General features: G+C 42.8%; 1 protein-coding gene across 6 annotated transcripts in view; it reads left to right on the top strand.

The window, feature by feature from the left end:
- Positions 1–20,139, top strand: part of nbr1b (NBR1 autophagy cargo receptor b) — a 55,996-nt gene that overhangs the window by 11,640 nt on the left and 24,217 nt on the right. For all 6 annotated transcript variants that reach the window (XM_033644112.2, XM_033644113.2, XM_033644114.2 and 3 more), the window contains exons 5-15: positions 827–1,015; positions 3,052–3,129; positions 5,951–6,204; positions 8,751–8,876; positions 11,919–12,125; positions 12,705–12,864; positions 15,913–15,996; positions 16,199–16,384; positions 16,533–16,649; positions 18,100–18,175; positions 18,498–18,608. In XM_033644112.2, the coding sequence (XP_033500003.1) occupies positions 827–1,015; positions 3,052–3,129; positions 5,951–6,204; positions 8,751–8,876; positions 11,919–12,125; positions 12,705–12,864; positions 15,913–15,996; positions 16,199–16,384; positions 16,533–16,649; positions 18,100–18,175; positions 18,498–18,608 (1,588 nt within the window). The remainder of the gene's footprint in view (positions 1–826; positions 1,016–3,051; positions 3,130–5,950; positions 6,205–8,750; positions 8,877–11,918; positions 12,126–12,704; positions 12,865–15,912; positions 15,997–16,198; positions 16,385–16,532; positions 16,650–18,099; positions 18,176–18,497; positions 18,609–20,139) is intronic.

Here is a 20,139-nt window from a genome sequence, read left to right on the forward strand (position 1 = left end):
AAAATAGGTTGTTAATAGCAATGGTCAATATCAGAAACTTTCAGCTCTGAGTTGCGGGTACGCATATGTTTGTGGGTTGGTTGTAGAAGATCTGCTCTGTTAACAGGCTGGATTGGTGCGCGTTTTAAAACGCATCACTACTGCCCACAGTGGTAATCATGTAATGACAGTTCCACTTTTGAGGCTTTACCATTTGCAATACCTACATTTCAGATGAGTGAAACAGTTCATCCATTTGTTCCCAGATGCTTTATACAGTGAAATCCCTCCAACATGGCAGAGCCAGCTATGCCAAAACATGTTACATAATATTGCTGGATTATATTATACATGCTGGGTCTCTTCCCAGTAGGACAAACCTGGACGACCTCCACAGGGAGGCATCCAAGGGGCATCCTAATCCGAACCTAGAATCCTCTTCAGCTGGCTCCTGTCAGCATGAAGGAGCAGCAGCTCTACTCCTCCTTCTTTGGGTTTGACAAACATCTTCTGAATATCGGAGGAAACTCATTCCTGCCACTTTTATCTGCAGTCAAAAAGCTTTGCCCTCAGGCTCAGCTCCCTCTACAGACTTAACCCTAACCTCTACCTGAATCCTCCATGTATATTGCTTCAAATAGTAACTTTAGTGATACTCAAATATACTGTAGTAATGCAAATCTCCTGGAATAAGTCAGTAGATGGGGTTATATCATCTTGCCATTGGTTATCTTAGTTTCACCTTTGTTTCTAAAAAAACTGCATTTTCTAACAGCATGGTTAAGAAATGAATCCGAAATTGATTTTAAAAAATTGCAGCAGGTGAGACTGTTTCCATGTTTCCCAGAGTGCAGCAAGGCAGGGGAATCGACTCCACATGAATGTGTACGAGACTCGCGGCCAGCCAGCAAGGGTCTCTACTACCAAGGCCAGTGGGACAGAACCCAAGAGGGGCTTCAGACCTCCACAGCACTGCCCCACCCTGGCCCAGGTGGTCAGCCGCAAAGTCCAGGCTGCAGTGCCAGAACAGGGCATGGTAAGACCCCAACACATAGCAGCTCATATTGGGCACTGAGCATTTCTTTGTCCATTTATAAGTCATGATACTTCAGGTGCCACTGATTGGATTTTTTTTAAAAAAACTTGGGAAATGGTGCATCTCACTGCTGTACAGCAGTATTTTTGCAATATGAATATTTGACTCTAATCTCAGTGGGACTCTCTTGGTTATATAAAGGTGAAAAAATTAACAACATACTGAGTCAGTGATCACCAATCCAATATTATTAATGCAAAGTGAAAACAGAGATACACATCGTCATCTTTAAGATGCGCCTTTATTTTGAATTAAGTTCCCACGGCATGTCTATGTCACCATTTCCGTCCAAGCACACCTCCTTCCTAAATTTTCAAAAATAGCAGCTTAGTGTCAGAAAATGATATGCAGCCAAGAAAAAGACAATGAGGATATTTACTGATATTTTGTCATATCAGTGGCAGACCCTTGAATTAAATCAAATCAAAATCCTCTCAAGGCAGACTCTGTAATATCAGGAGATATTGTATCATGATGAATGATTTAAATAAAGAATCTTTGAATAATAGTGGGGTGGCATAGCTCAGTATTTTTCTAGAATCATTCAATTTTGTGATAAAAGCACCAAATTTGGCAGATGTGTTGACAAATATATTAAGAACAAATCTGGATATTGGGGCATCAGAAACTCACCCCCTGGTGGCCAGAGCAGGCAATTGAATCCTACCTGCCCATGGACCCGTCCCGTTAATTGGATCCACTCCAAAATGTAATGGCTTTTACGTTGGACCATGCTACATGCCTCCACCAAGTTTTGTGAAAATCGGTTGGACAGGTTTCACGTAATCCTCATCCAAAAAATTAATGGAAATGAATGGGCAGCCCGTGGACACGCCTCCTGAGTTGGATCAACACCAAAATGTAATGTATTCTAAGTTGGCATGTGGTACATCCCTACACCGAATTTTGTGAAAATCGGTCAGGCAGTTTTTGTATAATTTTGCTAACAAACTAATAAATTGGGCGGCATAGTTAAAAAAAATGTTAATTTTTGCAATAAAAGCGCCAAATTTGGTACATTTATAGTTTAATATACTGGAATAGAACACTTTGGTCACCCCCCCCCAAGCTGCTGTTACCATGTTTTCAGCACCACAAATATAATTTAGAGACCAGTTAAAGTGAAAAATATGTTTCATTCGGAACAAGCAAGAGCTTTCGCTATCTTGCAGCCCACCAAATGGCTGCATGTCTCGGACCAGAGATGTCATGTGCCCTTCCAACGTTCCATGCTTTGACATGCTGTGGCACCATATCCAGCTTTGCTGGACATGGAAAGAAGGCAGCATGGTCAACATGGAAGTCGCTGACAAAACTGACAGATGCACTACTGAAGCTGGCAAGTGGACCAAAGGAGACCCCAGATGATGCAATGAGCATTATTGAGAAGTTTGTCATACTTCTCTTTGACAGAACCAGCACAGCTGTACTGAGTGTTTCCGTTGAAAGAGCTTCCTTCTTGCGTCATCTACCTTGGTGCAGGTGCTGGTTCTCTCAAAGAGAAGTATGACAAACCTCTCAATAATGCTCATTGCATCATCTGGGATCTCCTCAGTGGATCCAGTTAACGGGACGGGTCCATGGGCAGGTAGGATTCACATGCCTGCTCTGGCCACCAGGGGGCGAGTTTCTGATGCCCCAATATCCAGATTTGTACTAAATATATTTGTTGACACATCTGCCAAATTTGGTGCTTTTATCAAAATAATGAATGATTTTATAGCTATGTCGCCCCACTATAATAATAATAAAGCAGGTTAGGTGTGCAGCATAGGTTATCGTGTTCATATTTCATTAGAATAATCCCTTAAAAATTACACTAAGTTGCTTCAACACTAATTGTTGTCTGTCAGTGCGGGCAATATAAGAGCTGGCTGCTGGTGAAATCATAATGAAAGCTGAATTGTTAGTTGCATTGACAATAATGAAAAATGCTGTTATGCATCTAAATCATACCATTTTCCACCATTGATCAGGTGATTATGAAAGATGTGAAGGGGACCAAAGAAGAAGACAAGACCCCTCCAGCCTGGTTCACCTCTTATATGGAGAAGGTAAGAACAGTAGGGCTGTCCCAAACGATTATTTTTCTAGACATTATTTTTTCGATTAATTGAGGCAATTATGAATACCAAAATATTTCTTATTATTACCATTTATTGAAACATCAGTGTTTCCCCTACCATTATATTAGGGGGGCGCCCCACCCCCACAACGGCACCCCCTATCCCCCCTTGAAGGTCAAGTTAATTTTATTTAATTTTATTTTCTATATAGCACCAGATCACAACAGAAGTCATTTAGGGCTGTAGTTTCCCGGCGCAGCTCAGGGTGGCGCAGGGTGGCGAACCTCATGCAGAACTAGTTTCGAGCAGCGCAACCCGAGGCGCGCTCAGTTTGATAGTTTGGCACACCGAGGTGCGCTGAGATGGGTGTCGCGGCGCAGCAGGGGGAGGTGTCGACAGATCCAGCTTGGCGCAGTGACAGTTTCGTGCCAAAAGGCTTCGCCGAAGGTGCGCTAAAAGCTCACCAGCTGAAACCAGGTCTACTGTCAGCGCAGGGGCAGCACAGCCGGTGTAAGTGAAAGTTTGGCTGACCAGCGGACAGTGCGCACACGTCACCAAAACCTCACAGGCAGGTTTCCAGAATGTCAGGCACATTAACAATGCCATAAATAGCCACAAAAACCACTATTCAATGCAACTATCTGCAATCAGCACATAAATGTATCTCTATACTGACTGTCCCGTCACATCTGATGTCAGATCAAAGGGGATTGGCACCGTTGGGCACGTTTGGCACGTGTAATGGAAACCCAACCTGATTTGATTAACACAGCTGCAAACTGAGTTCACATCCCTCTCAGCCAACCACAAACAGCCACAGCATCAGATAGGGAGTATATATTCAGCATCTGTCATCTTAGAAAAGTCAAAAGAAAAGAAACAGAGAGCGCGCATGCGCATGAAAGAAACGCAACATTGATTTACAATTGTGGTGACCTCCTCCCAGGCTACCTTTGCATCATCAGCCCGTGGAGGTCTGCTCGCAGTTCCGTATTTTCGGACACTGCGAGCTTGGACCTCCCGGACCAAAACATCAGTTTCCTCCTGGGAGAAGTTTGGCGGCTAACACTGCTGCTCTCTTCTGCCATGGCGAATTGAGTAAACTCTCATTACGCCTTCGCACGGCACATTTAAGGGCGAGGAGAGGGGCTCATTTGATTGGTGTGATGTGAATGGCCTTCTCTCCTCCCTCTTTCTGACTTGCGCAGGTAGGAGGGACGGAGGTGGGATAAAGGAGTAGCTGCGCCAGCGCGCATGGTTTGCCAAACTTGCAAAATCCGCCTGGCCACACCCAGTTGGCGAAGCGCAGGTGCGCTGCGCCCCCGCCTTGTCCGGCCGCAATATTTTTTTTCGTAGGATGGTAGGGGAAGGTACCGCCTTTTCCGCCTCTGATTGGCTAGAAGTGCTCTCCTCCGATTGTTTATTTGATTCGGCCGTGAAACGTCATCTCATGTTCATGGCATGCTGTCAGCTAGTCTGTTTTGATCGTCTTTACCACCAACAGAAGTAAACCCAACAGTGTGATAAGTGCGTGCCGTCAGATTTATATTAATGGAAAGCACATCGCCGAATTTAAGGTTGACACCTAAAGTATATGTCCACAACATATGTTCTCATAGGCACGAAAAGTATCCAAGGGATGAGGAAACGGTAAACTAAGCGATTTCTTAAGGCACTTTGGCAGCACGCTCTGGAGGACAGACATGTGACAACACACGACATTAGTTAGTCCAACTTTCAGTTCCGTTACAGTTCTGTTAGCTGGTTTGGAGACTTGAGGAGTCCAGCCTTACAGAGAAAAAGTTGCAACACGTCTGTCCTCCAGAGCGTGCTGCCAAAGTGCCTTGAGAAATCGCTTAGTTTACCGTTTCCACGTCCCTTGGATACTTTTCGTGCCATGAGAACATGTGGACATACATTTTAGGTGTCAACCTTAAATTCGGTGATGTGCTTTCCATTAATATAAATCTGATGGCACGCACTTATCACGCTGTTGGATTGACTTTGTTTACTTCTGTTGGTGGTAAAGACGATCAAAACAGACTAGCCGACAGCATGCCATGAACGTGAGATGATGATTCACGGCCGAATCAAATAAACAATCGGAGGAGAGCCCTTCTAGCCAATCAGAAGCAGAAAAGGCGGTACCTTCCCCTACCATCCTACGGAAGAAAATATCGCCGCCCGGTCTGCGAAACTAGAGCCCTTAAGGTTATCTTTCCTATAGAAGAGGTCTATACCTTGTCCTTTTATTAAACAAACTAAATAGCCTCATGTTATTTATATGTCATTTCTGTCTCTACATGGTTGCACGTTCACAATTCTCCTCTGCTCTCTGTAACGCACACGGCGGAGTTCGGTCCCGATGCACACACACACACACACACACACACACACACACACACACACACACACACACACACACACAGATGCAGGTGAGCACACTAGAGTGTGGTTCGACCCAAGTGACACAATTATAACCGAGCCCGGCCCGAACCCACAGCATGGCAATGGAGTAGAGCATGTGTTGCGTTCAGGCGTTGTCACGTGAATAACAAATTCCAGCACTTGAATAGGCCATAGCACAATAGCACAGCACTGCTGCTGCTACTGCACGCCGCCATTTTTTTGTTTGACCCGACGCGTCGATGCAGATAATTCAAATTTACGTAGTCAATGATGTCAAAGATGTCGATGCGTCGCCCCAGCCCTAAAGAACGGTCTGATGAACAGATGAAACAGAGGCAAGCACTGAATCAGTTAGCACTCTCCTCACATCTCTCCTACCCCCACCCTTTCATCTCTCCAGTTTAAGGACCAGGTGGTTCGTGAGGCAGTGGAGAAGATCTGCCGGGAGTTCTCTGGACAGTGCTGCATTCACAAACCCCTGGGAGGAGGAGCAGGAGCAGGAGGTGGAGGAGGCAGAGGGGAAGCAGTAGGAGGAGCGGAGGCCCAGCAGGTCCCTGAGGTTTCCTCCTCCACTCTCCCTGGAGCTCCATCCTCCTCCACTCCTCCATGCTCCTCCTGCAGGGGGCAGACCACCGGAGGAGGCTATCAGTGCAGGTATGTGCTGTCAGCAGCTAACTGACTACTGCAAGTCACTTTGGACTCATAAATTAGATACAGCAATAATTCCATAGCCTGCAGGAAATAATGGACGTAGCCACCATGACATTACCCATTGGTTTGTCGACTTCTGTTTTGAAGCCTCAAGTTTGCATTTTGGTCGCTATCTTGGTTTTTTGGAGCAAGAAGTGACCATATTTGGACAAGAGGATGGAGCTAACCCTAACACTAGCTGCTGGCAAAGTTAGCATGGTGCATTTACAGCCATAGTTAATAACTAATTCATTCATTCATTCATTCATTCATTCAGAGCAACCAAATGTTGAACAAGACTTATTTGTGTTTGTTGCAGTTAATAGCTGCAGCTATGCCTATATTCTGAATTTGGAGTTTCGCCATGGTTATGTTACCTATCCAATGTTGTTGATGTGGTAGCGACTTGTCAATGGACGGTACCCACCTGTCACTCAGAGCAGCCACGCCCTTAATTATGCATAACTTTAAGCCTTAATAACATTTAAACTGGTAAGTTTTATAAAAATTCAGCTGTGATGAACAGCTTTAGAGCAAACCAAAACAATGTTTTGTACCAGGCTGTAAACATGTTTATTTCCTCTGTAAAGTTGTGCATTTTAACATGGGGGTCTACCCTGGAAATCCAGAGTTCTCACAAAAAAAAAAAGAAAAAAAGGATGTGTTTGCCGTCTTTCCTACGGGGTTTGGTAAAAGTTTAATTTACCAACTGGCTCCGTTGTACAGGAAAAAGATACAACTCAGTGAAAACCCAGCGGCTATTGTTGTTTCTCCGCTAGTTGGTCTCATGGAGGAGCAGGTCAGGGAAGCTGGGAAACACAACCATGCAACTCGGAGTCCACAGTGAAGAGGAAATCCGCAAAGACGGCAACACTCTTTCCCAGACATCATCATAGCTCATCTCTGCTGCAGCTTGCTGGTCTGTTTACAGTGGTGTTGTGCTAGCCTACGTCACACGTTTCATTTACTCTGATTGGTTTTTCGTCTTTCCAGTTGTGTGAAGGGGACTTTGAATGACAGCCGTTGATACCGCCCCTCGGGAATAGAGGAAATGTACACTTTGTGTCCAGACCATTCGCGTTTTGCGAATTGGGTCTGGCAACGCAAGGCTAGGAGGTTGCTGCCTGGGATCAAACCACGTCTTCCAATTAGTGGACAAGCCGCACTACCTCCTGAGCCACAGCTGCCCCACATGTCCCCACAATTATGAATTACTCCTTTAACCTTAGGCTACTGAAGCATTGTCATTATATTGCCTTAAAAAAGCTAACAGGAGTCATTTTTTATACCCATTAAGGGTAAGAGTTGCTTCTTACATTTTGATACACTACTCTGCAGATAGTCTTGTCGCGAGTATCACTTAAGCCCAGTTCAGACCAATGATTCGCAACGAGAAAAAGCACTATTGAAGTTGCAGCAGTGTGAACTAGCTGGCCTGAGCTCGACTCAAGCTCACCTGCAACTCAAATGGTCAGTTAGCTGGCGGCTGGTTTTTCACCTGTTTCAACAGTCAGTGGGCTTGTAGTAAAGTCACACACACACACACACACACACACACACACACACACACACACACATTCTCATTGACTGATTAATTGGTGCTGGTTCTTTTTATATTATTGTGGCATATTTATTATGAATACAGTTCATCTGATGCTCGTTTTGTTTCTGTTTTCCGCCGTTTCATCTCTACTTCAAATGCAGCTGGAGCCAGTATCTCACTATCACTATCTTCATTAATATTTTAAAAAGCCAAAAATTCTATTTAGCCACAAAATAAGCCTGAAAAGCCAAAAATCTGAATGAAAGTGCAGAGAGTTGTTGCATGGAGATGATACACCGTGTTATCTAGTTGCATTGGTATGAACTGGCGGGTTTTAAGAATGTTGTAGAATTGCATTGCAAGTACCTGCCTGTTTCAGCCCGTCTTGTTGCAAATCTTTGGCCTGAACTGGGCATTACACATTACTAATAACTGTATGGTGTTATAAATGACATCATTGTTCCCAGTGTTCCAAGTCATAGTCATGTTTATCCTATGAAGGTGAAGTCATAGACAAAGTTGATGCCTGATAGGTACATTCGACTTATCAAATTTATTTTTTGAGAGAATTAAAAGGAAGGGCAGGAAGAGGAGGGTGGCGTAGACACAGTGTTGAGATGACACAGACAAGTTTTCTTCCACAGATATCTGAAACTAAAAAATGGGATTCAGTTTCCTTTTACCTGACCAGTTTGGCTCCTACTTGCTTTCTCTTTCATGTGTTTTGGCCTCATAAATGCACAGCAACAAACAGTCCTCAGCTTGTCTCAGTAGACAGTGTTGTGGACTCCCTTAAGGTATTTTCTGCCTCAGCTCAGTTGGAATTACCCGTTGTCTCATCTCTCTCTCTCTCTCTCTCTCTCTCTCTCTCTCTCTCTCTCTCTCTCTCTCTCTCTCTCCTTACATTTTCAACCTTTCTCTGCCTCTCCATCCTCTCTCCATCTGTCTTCTCTCTGTCTCTGGTCAGTGTGTGTACTTCCTGTACTCTGTGCGAGCCCTGCAGTTTCTCTCATGATCCCAGTCACAACCTGGTGAGAGCCAGGACTCCTCTGTCCATCCCGGAGCACGGATCACCTGCCCCAGACCACAGCAGGTATGACATCAATGTATTAGTGATTAGTGTGGTGTTGGTAAGGTGTCAGTGAAGAGCCCAGAATGAATTTTTGAGCCAGTGGAGGGGACCAGATGCTGATCAAGGTGATTCAAATATTGATGTTATGTGCCTCACAATATAACTGAGGGATTCTAAATATTGTTTACTGCATTAGTAGAAAATTTATGCGTGCAGGCAGGATGTTAGATTGTTTATTCACTAACATACTCATTGCTCTGTTCTCTGTGAACAGCGAAAGATGGTTTTATTTCTTATCACCAAATTAGTACATAGTAGCTCAACAGTTTCATTTTGTTCTTTGATGAAAATGTTTTTGGTACATGTTTATATTATATTTTATATATATACAGTCAGGTCCATAATTATTTGGACAATGATACAGTTGTCATCATTTTGGCTCTGTACACCACCACAATGGGTTTTAAATGAAACAATGAATACCTGCTTAAAGTGCAGACTCTCAGCTTTCATTTAAGGCTTTTTTCAAAAATGTAGTATGAACCGTGTAGGAATTACAACCATTTCTTCACACAGTCCCCCGACTGTAAGGGCTCATAAGTATTTGGACAAACTAACATAATCATCAATTAAACAGTCAGTTTTAATACTTGGTTGCAAATCCTTTACAGTCAATGACTGCCTCAAGTGTTGGACACATAGACATCATCAGATGCTGGGTTTCTTCCCTGGTGATGCTCTGCCAGCCCTTTACTGCAGCCGTCTGCACTTCCTGCTTGTGTTTTGGGTGTTTTGCCCTCAGTTTTGGCTTCAGCAAGAGAAACGCATGCTCAGTTGGATTCAGGTCAGATGATATGACTTGGCCATTGCAGAACATTCCACTTCTTTGTCTTAAAAATGTCTTTGGTTGCTTTTGCAGTATGCTTCAGGTCAATGTCCATCTGCACTGTGAAGCATCGTCCAATGAGTTTTGAAGCATTTGGTTGAATCTGAGCAGATAATGGTGCCCCAAACACTTCAGAATTCATCCTGCTGCTCTTGTCAGCAGTCACATCATCAATAAATACAAGAGAACCAGTTCCACTGGCAGCCATACATGGCCATGACATAACAGTACCTCCACCATGCTTCACTGATGAGGTGGTGTGCTTTGGATCATGAGCAGTTCCTTCCCTTCTTCCTTCTCTTGTCTTCCCATCATTCTGGTAGTTGATCTTTGTTTTATCTGTCCATAGTATGCTGTTCCACAACTGTACAAGCTTTTTAGATGGTTTTTGACAAACTCTAATCTGGCCTTCCATTTTTAAGGCTAACCAATGGTTTGCATCTTGTGATAAACCCTCTGTATTTATTCTAGTGAAGTCTTGTCTTGCTTACAAGAGCAGCAGGATGAAAGCTGAAGTGTTTGGGGCACCATTATCTGCTCAGATTCAACCAAATGCTTCAAAACTCATTGGACGATGCTTCACAGTGCAGTTGGACATTGACCTGAAGCATATTGCAAAAGCAACCAAAGACATTTTAAGGCAAAGAAGTGGAATGTTCTGCAATGGCCAAGTCATATCATCTGACCTGAATCCAACTGAGCATGCGTTTCTCTTGCTGAAGCCAAAACTGAGGGCAAAACACCCAAAACACAAGCAGGAAGTGCAGACGGCTGCAGTAAAGGGCTGGCAGAGCATCACCAGGGAAGAAACCCAGCATCTGATGATGTCTATGGGTCCAACACTTGAGGCAGTCATTGACTGTAAAGGATTTGCAACCAAGTATTAAAACTGACTGTTTAATTGATGATTATGTTAGTTTGTCCAAATACTTATGAGCCCTTACAGTCGGGGGACTGTGTGAAGAAATGGTTGTAATTCCTACACGGTTCATACTACATTTTTGAAAAAAGCCTTAAATGAAAGCTGAGAGTCTGCACTTTAAGCACGTATTCATTGTTTCATTTAAAACCCATTGTGGTGGTGTACAGAGCCAAAATGACAACAACTGTATCACTGTCCAAATAATTATGGACCTGACTGTAAATATACATAAATATATAGGTACCTATATATTCATCTTCAGCTTTTTTACAGATGGTGTGATGTTTGCTTTCAGAATGTGCTGGAATTGAATCCATTGTTCCCTCTACCCGTGAAATGTTGTGTATGTAGGTACCTATATAGGTATATAGTATATGTATACATATACATGTGTACCTATATAGGTACCTTTATACACAACATTTCATTTGGGGGCGGGCGCGGGCAGAAAGCGAAACAAACTAATCATGTCTTGAGTCTACAAAAAAAAAAAACCTTTTTGACCAATCATTGTGACAAATGATGACAAACACCATCATTTCTGACAGCGAGCGGGCTCTCTGCCAGCCGGCACGGCCACCTGGGCTGCGCAGCCTGCGCTGCAGAGCGCGCTTTAAAAAAAAAAGACAGGCAGGCCAGAGCAGACCACTTGCGGGACAGGCCATCGGGGAACTCCCTGGTTCTCCCGTGGGCCAGTCTGGGCCTGTCCAGATCCACAATGGACTACCTCGAGAGGCACAAGCTGAAGGTTTTGCCGAGGTCCTCTCATTCCCCTGACCTGAACATCATTAGAAATCTGTGGCTGGACCTCAAAAGAGCAGTGCATGCAAGAAGCCCAAGAATCTTATGGAGCTACAAGCCTTTTGTAGGAAGAATAGGTAAAAAATCCCCCAAACAAGAACTAAAAGACTCGTAGCTGCTTACAAAAAGTACGTAGAAGCTGTGGTAGTTGCCAAAGGGGGGACTACTAAGTACTGACCATGCAGGCTGCCCAAACTTTTGCTTCAGGCCCTTTTCCTTTTTTGATATTTTGAAGCTGTAAAATATTGAAATGAAAAAATGAAATTTTGACCAGGGGTGCCCAAACTTTTGCAGGCCACTGTATGATTAAAAAGCCTGCTAATAGTATTGAACCTGGCCCTGATTTTATGGGGAACAATTTGGTGCAGGGAGGTTGTAGTGATGGTACATTTTATGTTTTAAGGGAGTTACTGTCATAATGGCACACTAGCTCAAATGCAGGTGACTCTTTCAGGTTCTACAGGCGTGGTGACCGCAGTTTCCGAAAGGCGGAGAAGCAGCGGCTGAAAGCAGAGAAGCGCTTGCTGAAGGCTGAAGTCAAAGAGATCCGCAAACAGCTGAGAATGGAGAGGCGGGGCATCCAGTGGAGCTCCTCCCACAGAGACGGAAGCTCCTCCCCTGTACTTCTGCAGCCTCGAGCCACCCAACACAACAGCCCTGAGTAGGTTACTAGAAAAACATGGTCCAAACTAGATTGAGTACACACTAGAGAAAAGAACTGATTTTCTTAGGTCTCAGTAAATGAAGAAAATTGGTTATGCAGGTTTTTGAAACAAAAATATAAATTTCAGTTTCACTAGAAATATATCTGTATTAAGTCAGCTATAAGTGTGTGAAAGCTAGTGAGCAAGCACAGAAGTGAAAACCATTTGTTAGACTATGAATAAATGGTTAAAATAATGTAGATAGCAAAACGTTATGGATGAACGTTTAGAATAGCTAGCGTAAACTATCTGATAAATTGTGAAATAGTGTCAAATAATGGATAAAAAGTTAAAATAACTAGCTAAAAGTAATTTGGATAAATGGTTGAATAAATGGTGGTGGGTGTACTTGAGATCCCCTGAGTGGTCTGTGTGGGTGCAACTGACAAAAAAGGTGCACATTTCGACTATAGATTCATTTAATTTTGCTGAGATGTGCAACAAATGCTCTTGCCTGGTCTGAACATTGGTAAAAACATCTTCAGAAGAACAACACAAGATGATTGCAGGATGAAAGGACTTTATTGTTTGCCCAGGCGTCCAAAGCGCCCCTGTCCCCTGGTGGTTCCAGCTATGACAGCTGCATTTCTGGATGAGAACCTTCCTGATGGAACCCGACTGCGTCCTGGGACCAAGTTTATCAAGTACTGGAAGATGAGGAACACTGGAACAATTTGTTGGAGCGCTGATACTAAGGTAAAGATCTCTACTGTAGCACAGTCTACTCTCTTGTCAAGGGGTCATTTAAGTAAAATGTTTATCCTCTTGGGAGAACGAGTGTGTTTAACAGATAGAAACACGCCAGGTGGATTAGAAGATATCTTTTGCCCTTACAGGAAAATGAATGGAGTTTCTAAAATGGAAAGGGAACATCCTCTTGGGAGAATAAATGGACTCAATTAATATCATATACATCTGCCAATTACATTTTAAAATCTTTTGTGTATATGAGTAGTGCTGCACGATTTGATGTGCGATTGCGATTTTGGTGAACAATATCGCGATTTGTGATTGCAATTACAATATAATAAATAAATGGTATCATGAGTCTTCTTGCTTGATTCAGTGTTTCCCCTCCATTATATTAGGGGGGCCCTGACCTGACCTGACATAGTTATTGTTATGGACAAGTGTGTAAATGACCATCAACAGACTGCTGTTACGCACAGTCAAACACGCTGCTCGCACAGCAGCGCAGCACGACACTGTACACACACCCTCAGTTGGAGCGGAGCTTGTGTTGCGTTCAGGCATTGTCACGTAAATGACAAATTCCAGCACGTGAATAGGCCATTGCACAACACAGCAGCATGTCATGTGGGCCGAACCCAAGCCAAATTTTGCCAAATTTTTCATTTATTATTATATAGTTTGTTATGGAGTCTGTGATTTCTCTGTGTCTCTTTGAGGACTTGTCGTATGGCGTAACGCTTACAAATGTATGCGTAATTGTGCTTTGCTGTTGTTTTATGAGGCTCTGGCGGCTTTCAGTTGTTCAGTCTCGCGCATGCATTCTTCCTACTTCTCTCTGTGCTGTCTCAAGTGTTGATATAGATTGGTCGTGTAGCCACTGGACCTGTCAACTTTAACTTTTTAAGTTAACTTAAGTTTTACACAGCATGTCTTTCTGTTCAACGTCACCAAACCTGAACTCAAAGTATCGCCATATGATAGATGTTGTTTGTTTTCTTCGCCACCAACTCAGCCTGTTCATGGTCGTGCTCATGCTCTTCTTCAGCGTCCATGTTGGTCACAGCTGCACGCCGGGTGATCACCTGACCATACGTGCTGCACACATCAGGATAGCTTGTGGGTGCAATGTCAACAAACTCCACACACTACAGCAGAGGCAGTCACGTTCACAGGCACACACGTTAACATTTATTATATACTAGTCCATACCCGGGGATGTGTTATGTATAGAGGATCAAAAACAGTATATTAGAGGAGATGCAAAATCAGAGCACTCTAAATGCACTGTGTAATAAATATTAATGTAAGACAAACAATGCACACTGTATTTAGAAACATGCTTTATGGCAAAATACATGGAGCATAGTTTTGGCTGACGGCACGGAGGCACGCGCGTGCACGGGGCTGTGCGCAGGCACACAGGTACAGACATACACACACAACACGGAGAAAGAATGAAATAAACAGTGCAAAGTGCACAGCGCAATGTTTAGTTTGTAATGTTTGTAGGCTAATGTCAGTAAAGTGAAAATATGTAACGGCTGGCTCGCGTACACAGACGCTCATTCGTTCAGTTAAATAATTACCTTTGTCTTCAGCAAGTGTTGGTGCTTGAAATTGAATGTCCCAGCCATAAACTGTGGTCCGAGCGCAGGTGTTTTCCATGTGGTTTCGATCCGTAAGTGTTGGAGATAAAGGCTTCCCAGCCAAACTGTGGTCCCAGCGCAGGTGTTTTCCAAGTGGTCTCCACGCATGCGCAGCTCGCGCTGCTAATGGTGCTCACAGTATGAATGGGTAGTGGAAACGCAAATATAAACAATAGAAATGTGGGAAAAATGCAAAAACGGCATCGTGACTGTCTGCACATGACCAAGATGAAAGCCTATGTGCAAGTTCAGAGAAATAGGTCAAAGTAGTGAGGAGGAAAACAGATGATGACAGACGGACGGACGGACAGAGGTTTCTCCATTTAATAGTAGGATACATTAAATTGCAAATTGCAGCCTTTTATGCGGTTATGTAATCACACAGCCTGACATCACGATTGCAACTGCAATTACTTAATCGTGCAGCACTATATATGAGGCCATTTTGACCTGAGAGTGGGGCTAGGTCAGAGTTGCACCAAAAATGTATCATCATCTAAAGACCAGGAATATCAAAATTCAGAGAAATCTGGCCAGTAGCTTTAGTATTGAAATAAATTGTCATTAGAATGTCTTTATGCATAGGCATGCTAGTGGCTCAGTCCAGTGATGGCAATTTTCAGTGGCTGGTCAGCAGGTGCACCACTTTGGTCCAAGCATATACTGAATGGAAGGTTATGATGTTCATGTACCAATTAGAGATGCACCGATCCAGCTTTTTCAGTTTCAATACCAATCCCAATGCTGTGGCTTTGAGTATCAACTGATACCCGATACCGATCTGATACCATGGTTGACCTAAAAAGCTGTATACCTTTACATGTAGAACAGAAAAGACTAGAGCAGAGATATTGGATAAAGCGAGATACCCCACTCAGCTCACTTCCTGATACAGTAACGTCAGCGTCAAAACAAGATGAAACAGATTAATGCAATGATGAACTATTTATTTTTAACAAAAATAAACAATTGTGCAACAGCAGTTGAAATAGTGTGAAATACCTCCACGCAGCAGATTCTGTCCTTTGCTCCATGACGTATGATGTAGCTTGCGTCACAATAGATTTAAAGGGAAGGGATCGCCTCAGGTATAGGTTGCATTTTCCGATACCCGATCCATCTATTTTGATGATATCTGGGCCGATATTCGATCCAGATATCAGATCGGTGCATCCCTAGTACCAATATTTGTACCTTCCAAAGGATAGAACTGCTTTAACCATGACTTATACACGCTAAAAACTGAATGCTCAGGCTTGTAATGTATTTTAAATATGCTTTATAACCCCTTCCTTTATTTTGTAGTAAAAGCTGGCAAGAGTAAAGTTACAGCCAGAAAAACAAATAATAAGCTGAAAAAGGTCATTTGACTCCTTGTTTGTTTTGCCTTCTTTGCCCCCTGCAGCTGAAGTTCATGTGGGGAAACCTGGCGGTGGGATCTGGGGACCGCTGGAGAGAAGTTTCTGTTCCTTTTCTCCAGCCAGGACAGGTGAGCGGGATGTTTTCATTTTCACTTATGTTTTTGGAAAAGTACTCTGAACTTGTCATCTTTCTTGTTTTTTTTTCTCTTTTTGTACCACTGAATCACATGCATATGGTCAGCACCATGTTGTCATGTGTGCTTTATTATACAGTGTATCACTGCTTTCTTGAAATGTTGAAGAGCCACAGAATCATGTCTGTGTGTCCAGGTTGGTATAGTGAGTGTCGCGCTGTGCGCTCCCACGGTGGAGGGCTCCTACACCTCTCACTGGCGTCTGGCCCATGCTGGAGAGCAGTTTGGACCCAGGGTCTGGTGCAGCATTGTGGTCGATCCTCTGGCCCCAGCGCCCATGATGGCTGATGGGATCCTGGTGTCACCCTGTGTCACACCACAGGTAGAACAAATGAAACAGGAAACACATGGTGGAACAGAGACAGTGTCAGAAATGAATGTGTGATTAGATGTATAAATACACACACAGAGACATACAGTGGACGTAGGTATGTACCGTATCTAACTGAAAGGTGTGACTTTGTCTGTAGGGTAAGAACCCAGTGGCAAAAGATGGAAAAGCCTGTGCAGCTTCCAGAGAGCAACCGTTAATGTCAGTGGACCAAGAAGAGTACTACATCCCATCTGTGGACCTGCTCACTGCACAGGTAATCTGCAGTCACTACACTGCTGTAGACTTTGCACTAAGGCTGTGTGACATATTCCTAAGTAACACAGGATAGGCAGGAAGAAATTTATCAATTAAGAGTGGGCTTGTCAAAACAGTGAGGCCCTGACTGTGTAATGCCGACAGGATAGTATCTGTCAGGGTGAGAGAGATGAAGTCCATCGTGTGCTCCATTTAGTTGCTGAAGAAGTCCTCTGCAAAATGCCTAACACATAATCTAGAGATGCGCAGATACCACTTACTTAAAGTCAGTAAATTCAGACCTTGCATCTAACTCATTCTCATGACTGCGACATCTCAAGAACACTTTGAGGGTACTTCTTCAAATTTGGCACAAACTCAACAATGAACTGATTAGATGTTGCTGGTCAAAAGTTCAGGTCACAATATCTTAAGAACACTTTGAGGATTTTTTTCAAATTTGGCACAAACTTTCACTTGCACTCATTGATTAACTGATTAGATTTCGATGGTCAAAGGTCAAAGTCACTTTGACCTTGCATCCAACTGATTCTCATGAACGCAATATCTAGAACACCTTGAGGGATTTTTTTCAAATTTGACATAAATTATTAATTAGACATAGACTGAACTATGAACTGATTACAATTTGGTGGTCACTAATCTTGGGTGTCCTCCTTGAAACTCTGCTGATTGTATAGATCCTCTGTGCTGCTGTGGGGCTAGATGAGTGTGAAGCATCCATGTTTTCACAGACATGGATGCAACCCCTAAGTGCAACTTGACTGGTGCACGGAGGTATACAACCACAAGGCAGTAATTCAAGTTTACAGTGAGAAAACATAATTGGATTTTGATTTAAGAATACAAAAAAATATATTTTTTTTGGAACATATTGTTAAATATGAGCACAAAATGACTGAGGATTTTATCTAAATGGATTAAAAATAATCTTTTGTTTCATCTCAATTTTATATATGTAATAAAACATACTTTATAATAAAACTGTGCCTTAACACTTCTGGTTTTAAATAAAAGCTGACCACTGCCATGACATTAAAATGTATTGATTGTGAAGCACATGCAGGAAGTGGCAAATTTAGTACCAGCAGTAGGCTTAAGTGCAAATTAATGGAAACATTTGAACACATTTGGTTTTTTTTTTCATATCAAAATCACTTTTTTTCTTCAGTTTTCAGAGCCCAGGGTGCCGTCTACAAATGTCTTGTTCTTTCTATCGAATAGTCCAAAACCCAAAGATGTTCAGTTTTACAGTAAAATAAAACAGAGACATAAATCTGGGAAAGTCACAAGAGAAAGATAAAAGTATGGACAACATCCAAACAGCAGAGGCTGAAATCCTTGCTTTTATCCCAAGTATGGGTCAAACCTATGAAGCACCCCCTCCTACATTTGCTATAATGCAGCTTGAAGGCATTTTAATTAGCTGTCTGTTGTTGATCTCTTAGGATCTTCTGTCTTTTGAGCTGTTGGACATCAACATCGTCCAAGAGTTGGAGAGTGTCCCAAACAACACCCCTGCTGGTAAGAAGACTTGTTGTGGTTTTCAGTTGTTGGTGGTTGGTTGTGGACATTGAAAGCTTATGTTCAAATGCTGATCCTGACACTGTTTTGCAACAATGATGCAGATTTCTGGTATTTTAGTAGACTGAAAAATGGATAGTGGCCCAATAAAATGCTTCACTGATAAATATACAGTTGCTGCTGCTTTTTTTTTTGGTAGCAGCTCCCACTGTACTGTAATTATAAATCAACAAGCTTGTATCAGTGTGATGTGTTGGTAACTGGAAGGACCTGACCGATAAACACACTTAAGTTCAGTCTTTGACATCTTTTCTCCATCCAGACATGACCCCATGTATGTCCCCTCTGCCTCAAGATGTACACCTGCAGGACAAGAGCAGTCCCTCTTTGGGTCTCATCCAGGAAGAGACTGAAGTCATCAATAGCATCATGGGTAAAGGAGTTTTCTATTCAGATTTCATAAATGAAAGAAAATCCCAAATTGTGCAAGTGAACTGAGCAACAGTTGAGATGGTCTGAGGCCTCATTCATCAAAGTCTGCAGAGCTCAAGTTCTAAATGTTTGTGTAGGAAATGTCCATATAAACATGGAAGTCAGAATTTACTAAATATACACAAAGAGCAATGATTAATTTTACCTGCCTCATTCATCTCTTCAGGCACAAAAAGACTCATTTATGTACAGAAAGGTCCACAGAATGCCTTACATGGTCAGCACAAAAGCCTAGTATCCTTAATGTAGAGTCAACTGTTGTAGCAACTAAGAAAGAAGAAGATGAAAAGCATCACAGACAGTGAGAGAACACAAGGGATATACTGAGCCAACCTTTGTAGAGACCTTTACAAATTAAAATGAGAGATCATCTTGTGATGTGATTACTCCAGCTGTGATACAACAATCCACAACTTAAAAATGAATATGGGCCAGGGCCGTAAAATGGGGGGGCCAACAATCACCTTCCTTAATGCCTACCCAGATACTTGAAGCCCCTTGCTTAGACCTAATCCATCTTCGAACTCGACCCTTATTGTGATTTCAACTACACACCTGTAAAGTTTCATGACAGCATCTTGCATTGACATTGGCAGTAATCTGTCCACAGACAGACAGACAAACGTATAAACGCTCTCCTAAGTACTAAAAAACAGTTTCTGTGGTAGTGCCGGCTGCAATACATTTCACCGTGATGACAGACAAACACACAGACTCACGAGGTAAAACACTATCAGCCATCGCAATGTTGTTGCATCTGGTAATGACAACGGAATGTAGCTGTCTTCTTTTTGCTGGTGTGGTACAATATACTTTTTCATAGTACAGTACATAGTGATACATTGATATTTATCTACTGTGATGAAATGCATAGCACAATGATGAACTGCAGTGGTTTTAAGGTGGAGTGAGAAACATGAGAATAAAGGACATCTTCATAGTCAAGCACCAACATATTGGTCTACTATACAATAATTTTCCCGTCGTCAACTAGGGCGGGGTATCAGTACTTGATGCCCTTAGGTATGACTGAAATAATCCAGTACCAAGTAGTATTGAAACATCTCCAGTCAAACGATACTGCATTTGATGCTTTTTGGGTTGGGGGGCTGGTGAAGTTGAGCGTGGTGTATTTGACAGAGTTAGGAGTTTAGAGTTTCGAGAAGCCACCGAAACATTCATTTTAAAAAAAATATGAGCACCAAATTATAATTCATTCAAATTTACCAGAAAACAAGAGAGAAGAAAAAAGTGGTGGCTGCCTACCTCTGAAGTAGTCTTAAGCCCCATTTCCATCAAGCATTCTGGTATGGTGTGGTTCAGTTCAATTCAGTACGCATTTTTTCTGTTTCCACTGTGAAAAGTTGTGGATAGTACCAGTGGAACCGTTCCTTACTGTCCCCATGTTTGGTCGCCCACAGTCACCCCCCTCACCCTACTGCAGTCCGTTGATTGATCAATAGCAGACAGTC

Source organism: Epinephelus lanceolatus, chromosome 18, assembly GCF_041903045.1.
Source record: "Epinephelus lanceolatus isolate andai-2023 chromosome 18, ASM4190304v1, whole genome shotgun sequence".
Taxonomy (NCBI): domain Eukaryota; kingdom Metazoa; phylum Chordata; class Actinopteri; order Perciformes; family Serranidae; genus Epinephelus; species Epinephelus lanceolatus.